This window comes from Hemitrygon akajei, chromosome 17 (genome assembly GCF_048418815.1).
Source record: "Hemitrygon akajei chromosome 17, sHemAka1.3, whole genome shotgun sequence".
In the NCBI taxonomy this organism is placed as follows: Eukaryota; Metazoa; Chordata; class Chondrichthyes; order Myliobatiformes; family Dasyatidae; genus Hemitrygon; species Hemitrygon akajei.
Genome location: NC_133140.1, coordinates 12,115,199 through 12,121,971, shown reverse-complemented (window position 1 = coordinate 12,121,971; position 6,773 = coordinate 12,115,199). Strand labels below are relative to the sequence as shown.

The window sequence follows — 6,773 nt, the reverse complement described above, 5'->3', positions numbered from 1 at the left end:
AGTGTAGCAAGCGATTAGAAAAGTAAATATTATATTAGACCTTATTGATAGAGGTTATTATTTCAGGAGTAAAGCTGTCTTACATTTTCTACAGGGCGTTTGCGAGACTGTAATTGGAATATTGTGTACCATTTTGGTCTCCTCACTCTATAAAAGATATACTTGCCTTAAGGGGAGTGCAGTAAGAATGAAAGGAGTCTCCTTAAAGGGCTTGATAGGTTGGATACAGGCAAGCTGTTCATCTATCTGAAGAGACTAAAACCACTTAGGACTAAGATGAGGATAAACTCCTTCACTCAGAGGGGTGGTGAATCTTTGGAATTCTCTAATTCAGAGGGCTGAGAAGACTCAGCCATTTCATTCAAAACAGCAATTGATAGTTTATTGGATATTAAGGAATATGAGACTACTGGAAAATGACATTTAAACCAATTATCTGACAGGATCTTGTTGATTAGAATAATAGATTCAGAGATAAATAGCCCGCTTGGGCTCCCTTTTCTCCTGTTCTTTTACTGCCTATTTATTGAAATTTATAGAAAACTCCTTGAAGCTAAAGCTGTGAAGAGAAAACCTGGTCCAATCGGTGTAACTGCAGTTTCTAAACACAAATCAAAATGTACAATGGCATATTACTGAGCACTGTCATTCAATGCCATCCAACCTTACGGGAAAGTGAATCAGATAAACTTATTCTGAGCAGATAGTTCTACAGCTAAAATATGGATATATCTGATTCGGCTAGATAATTGCATCACCTATCCAGGTAAGGCTAAATATGAAATACCCACTCACTGCTGTGCCTCCAGCAGTGGACATTGAACAGAACAACCCTAACTGCTCTGTAATGCTTGATTTTATTTTGTTGCTGTGGATGATTAGTTGTAAGCCTGTCCAATTGCTGGGATCTTCTGGAGTCGTTGGAGCACCTCCTGCTTGGGAGAGTTGGGTCAGGCAGTTGCTGGTCAGCCCGAGGAGTGGGGTCCTCGACTGCTCCCGGAAGCGTTGCCGAGCGACGGAGAAGATGGCAGCTGGGTCCACGTCGCCTGCAGGCCGCAGCTCCAGCCTGTCCATGGAGTTTCTGGAGGGACTGACGGAAATCGCGGAGCTGCAGGAAGCCTACAGCAAGCTGTGCAGTGAGGAGGTGGGGGACAGCCTGGCAGGAGAGGGGAGGGACCAGGGACTGCGACTGCCTGTTTATCCGTCAATGCCCACGGGTGCAGATTGTGGGGTCGTGAACAGCCCTGTCAGTGTGTGTACGTCTGTTCGTGCCTGTGTGTTTTCGTCTGTGTCTGAACAGTCATTGGTCCAGTGTTCCTGTCCATGGTCTGTTGAAGGTGTTTCTTTGCAAACCTGCTCAAAGTTAGTCAGGTTTATTATCGAGTACATGTACGGACGGGTGCAGTGCAAACCTGCAGCAGCACCACCACAGGCACATAACATTATGTACACAACACTTTCAAAAAATATATAAAGTATACAAGAAAGAACGCGATTAGAATAAAACAAAAGTCCGTCGCAGTGCAAAGTGGTCCAGAGTATTGCTATTCTGAGGTAGTGATTAAGATTATTCAGTTCTTCAACTAACTTTAATAATTGAAGGGAAGTAATTGTTCCTGAACTTGGTGATGTGGGACTTCAGGCTTCTGTACTTCCTGTCCGATGGCAGTAGTGAGAAGATGGCATGGCCCGGACAGTGAAAGATGTTGCCCTCTTGAGCAGCACCTCATGTAAATACTACAGATGACAGGAAGGGATGTGCCTGATGTATTGGGCTGTGTCTGCTGCTCTGCAGCTTTGTATGTTCCTGCACATTCAAATTGCTGATACTGTACAATCAATCAGGGTACTTTCAACCTATAGAAGTTTGTTCATACACTACATATTCCTGTAGAGACACAACAGAACTCAGTTATTAGAAAGTGGAGCAGCAAATAATCTGGTGGAATTCAGTGGGTCTGGTGATGTTAGTGAGGGGAAAAGAGTTATCAATGTGTCAGGTTGAAACCTTGCACCAGGACTGAAGGGAGATAGCTTTTATAAAGTGGAATTAAAGTTAGAATTAATTTTATTTCTTACATCCATCTCACAACATGAGGGAGTAAAAATCTTTGTTGTGCATCTGTCGCTATGTAGGAGCAATAAGGAAGGGAAATGTGGGAGGATATTGCCCAAACACTAAGATTGTATAGATAATTATTTTGTGTACATGTATGTACATTCAGATATGCAATCAGATCAATATGTATTGATCAATCTGATGGCCTGGTGAAAGAAACTGTCCACATCCTGATGGTCCTGGCCTTAGTACTACAGTACTGTTTGCTAGACGGAAGCAGTTGAAACAGTTTGTGGTTGGGTGACTGGAGCCCCTGATGATCCTCCGGGCAGTTTTTATGCACCTGCTACTGTTAATGGCCTGAACAGAGGAAAGTTCACATCCACTGATGCACTGGGCTGTCTGCACCACTCTCTGCAGTGCCCTGCGATTGAAGGTAGTACGTTTCCCGTACCAGGCAGTGACACAGCAAGTCAGGATGCTCTTGATGGTGCCCTGTAGAAAGTTTTGAGGATTTGGGGACTCATACCAAACTTCTTCAGCTGTCTGAAGTGAAAGAGGTACTGTTGTGCTTTTTTCACTGCACAGCCAGTATGTACGGTCCAGATGAGATCCTCCGTGATGTGTATACTGAGGAACTTGAAACTACTCATCCTCTCAACTGCAGTCCCATTGGTATCAAAAGGGGTTAGTCAGTTTCCTTTCCTTCTGTTATCCATGGTCAACTCTTTTGTTTTTTCAACATTGAGAGAGAGGTTATCCTTTTTGGCACCACTGTGTCAGGGTGTTGACTTCTCTGTAGGTTGTTTCATTGTTGGAATAAAGCCTATTAATGTCGTGTCATCTGCAAATTTGATCAGCAGATTGGAGCTGTGTGTGGTAACACAATTGAGGGTGTTAAGGAGAGCAGGAAGTGCCGAGATAGGGGTACTGTACAGAATGGGAGGGAAGGTTCTGGAAAAATAATGGACAAATTGAGCTAGGTCTGGTGGGGGAGCAAGGGTGGAGTTGAGAGACTTGATAGATGAAGAAGGTTTAAAAAAAAAAGAGTGAGGTATAGCCAGGTGCATGTAGATAGAGCATTTCTATAGTGCTGGTCACTGGGTGCACTTCATATTAGAGAGTGATTGCTGTTTTTAATGTTGGAAATGTGACAGCCCATGTGTGCACAGAAAGATGCCATAGATAATCAGGTTATCTTAAATGTTGATTGAGGATGAAGTGTGGTGGCTGTGGTGTTTGATATAACTTGCCAACTCTTTGAAGAGGGTCATAATCTTTTCAACTGAATATCCTTTCACTTATGCTCTTCTAGGTGGGGATGATCCTGGAGGTTTGCTTGTTAACCTTTCCATTTTTGATTGATGGATAAGTGGGCAGTAGAACTTCCATCTGATTTTTACCTTTAGGTTTAGTTATGTGATGTTTTGAAGTTACTACCTCCTCTGTAAGTGTTATTTCTCATCTAATAGATGTTTTCATATGAAAGGTGCTTATTCAAAAGATTGTTAGAAGGTAATTTGAGTTTATTTCAAGAATGGAAAACAGGTAGAATATTTTTCATGGATCTAAATTGAGAATTACAAAAAGCCAAGGAATACAGTTACAAGAAATAGTTTATGAATCCTTTGCACTTACCTTTTTTTTGTAATTACCACATTCTTTTCATTAGAGGATGCTGTGAACAATACAGGAGCAGGAACCCTTTTTCCCCCCCTCCTGTCTAATCTGAGACAATGAAGTTAATTCTAGAAGCTCAGCTGTACTCTAATTGGAATTAGTACAGAGCTGGGCTCGAACATGGGGCACCTCTGGTTTGCATGGTTTAAATCCCATTGAGAGGGTGTTTACATTCCACCTACACTTCTCACTGCTTCAGTAAAAGCAGCCAACATAATTAAAGATTGTGCCCACCCTGGATATTTTCTCTTTGCCCCTCTCCCATGCAACAGAAGATAGAAAAGTCTGAAAGCACGTGCCACCAGGCATAAAGGCAGCTTCTGTCCTGCCGTAATAAGGCCCACTTGTGCGATAAGATAGACTCTTGACCTCATTATGGTCTTGCACTGTACTGTCTGCCTGCACTGCACTTTCTCTTTATAGTAACACTCCATTTTGCATTCTGTTACTGTTTTCTCTTGTACTAGACCATAAGACATTAGGAGCAGAATCAGGCCATATGTCCCATTGAGTCTCCTGCCATTCCATTGTGGCTGATTATTATCCCTCTCAACCCCATTCTCCTGCATCCTTTGACTAATCAAGGAGCTAGCAACCTCTGCTTTAAAGAAACTCAATGACTTGGCCTCCACAGCCATCTGTGGCAGTGACTTCCACAGATTCACCATCCTGTGGCTAAAGAAATTCCTCCTCACATCAGTTCTAAATGTAAGCTCCTTATTCTGAGGTTGTGTCCTCTGGTCCTAGATTCAACCAATATAGGAAACATCCTCTCCACATCCACTCTGTCTAGGCCTTTCAATATTGGATAGGTTTCAATGAGATTCCCCCTCCTGGTGTTCTTCTAAACTCCAGTGAGTATAGGCCCAGAGCCATCAAATGGTCCTCATATATTAACCCTTTCATTCCTGGAATCATTCTCGTGAACCTCTTCAATGCCAGCATATCATTTCTTAAATTAGAAACCCAAAACAACTCACAATACTCTAAGTAAGGCCTCACCAGTGCCTTATAAAGCCTCAGCATCACATCCTTGCTCTTGTATGCCAGTCCTAGAAACAGAAAACCTACAGCACAGTACAGGCCCTTTGGCCCACAATGCTGTGCTGAACATGCCCTTACTTTAGCAATGTGTAACCTTGGGTTACCCATTGCCCCCTATTTTTCTGAGCTCCATGTACCTAATCAGGAGTCTCTTAAAAGATCCTGTTGTATCTGCTACCACTACCATCACCGGCAGCCTATTCCACACACTCACCACACTCTGCATTTTTAAAAAGAAAACTTACTCCTGACATCTCTGTACCTACTTCCAAGCACCTTAAAACTGTGCTCTGTCATGTTAGCCATTTCAGCCCTGGGGAAAAGCCTCTGACTATCCACACAATCAATGCCTCTTATCATCTTATTCATCCTCTCCAAATGCTAATATTGCAGTTGCCTTCCTTATCATTAACTCAACCTACAAGTTAACTTTTGGGGATCTTGCAGGATGATCCCTTCGCACCTTGGAATTTTGAATTTTCCCTCCATTTGTAAAATAGTCTACACTTTTATTCCTTCTACTAAAGTGCATGACCATACACTTCCCAACACAGTATTCCATCAGCTAGTTCTTTTTCCATTCTTCCAATCTGTCTATGTTCCTCTGCAGACTTCCTACTTCCTCAACACTACCTGCCCTTCACCTATCTTTGTATGTCTGCAAATTGGGCCACAAAGCCTTCAATTCTGTTATCTAAAACGTTGACCCCCCTTAGATGTAGTACTCTTCAGGTAGAAAGTGCAAGTGCCTCAGGACTCACACCACCAGGTTCAAGAACAATTACTACCCCTCAATCATCAAGCTCTTGAACAAAAGGGGATTACTACACTCATTCTGTTTCTGATGCTCCCACAACCGATGGTCTCGCTTTAAGGACTCTCTATCTTGCTCTCATTATTTATTGCTATTTATTTATATTTCTGTTTGCACAGTTTGTTGTTCATTGATCCTGTTTACATTTATAGTTCTATAGATTTGCTAAGTATGCCCGCAGGAATAAGAATCTCGGTTGTATGTGGTGTCGTGGTCACGTGTATATACTCTGATAATAAGTTTTACTTTAAACTTTGACATTAAATGTGAAAAGAAGCGCTCCCAATACTGACACCTGTGGAACACTACTAGTTATTGGTAGCCAACCAGGACAGACCCCTTTTATTCCCACCCTTTGCCTCCTGCATGTCAGCCAATCTCTATCTATACTAGTACCATTCCTATAATACCATGGGGTCTTAACTTGTTAAGAACCTTGTGTGATACCCTCTAAGGCCTTCTGAAAATACAAGTAAACAGCATCTGCTGATAATCCTTTGTCTATCCTGCCTGTTATTTCCTCAAAGAATTCAAACAGATTTTTCAGGCAAGATATCTCCTTAAGGAAACAATGCTGACTTTGGCCTATTTTGTCATGTGCCTCCAAGTACCTTAAAACCTCATCCTTAATAATGGTCTCCAACATCTTCCCAACCACTGAAGTCAGGCTAACTGTCTTATAATTTTCTTTCTTCTCCCTCCCTCGAGGAGTGATATTTGTGATTTTTCAGTCCTCTGGAGCCATTTGAAAATTCAGTGATTCTTCAAAGATCGTTACTAATGCGGCCACAATCTCTTCATATTGTGCTGTTCAATGCACTAAATGTAAAGAAATGATCTGAATGATGGCATGCAAAACAATGTATTTCAGTGTACCTTGATAACAATAAACCAATTTACCAAGGTGTTTAGATACCATAGTCATCTTATATATTTGAGAGACTCTCTATTCAGACTTAATGATGCAGAATACCTTTTTCATTGAAGAATTGGAAATTATAAAGCAAAACCTGATGTGCTTGTGGAAAAAGTATTTTTGTGGACCTACACTAGCAAGGAGCATGGTGAGGTTCTGTGCTATTGGAAATCATACTTTTCCTGAAAAGTTTTTGTGTGGTCTTGTTTGTAAGACCTTTATAAGGATAGCATGTTTGCTATTGGGATCATTTGTAATTT

The 6,773-nt window shown here is 41.7% G+C and overlaps 1 protein-coding gene across 1 annotated transcript in view; it reads left to right on the top strand.

The window, feature by feature from the left end:
• The first annotated feature begins 987 nt into the window (after positions 1-987).
• Positions 988-6,773, top strand: part of cog4 (component of oligomeric golgi complex 4) — a 108,441-nt gene continuing 102,655 nt past the window's right edge. Inside the window, exon 1 of the mRNA XM_073069678.1 lies at positions 988-1,144. Coding sequence (XP_072925779.1) covers positions 1,025-1,144 — 120 coding nt within the window. The 5' untranslated portion in view covers positions 988-1,024. The remainder of the gene's footprint in view (positions 1,145-6,773) is intronic.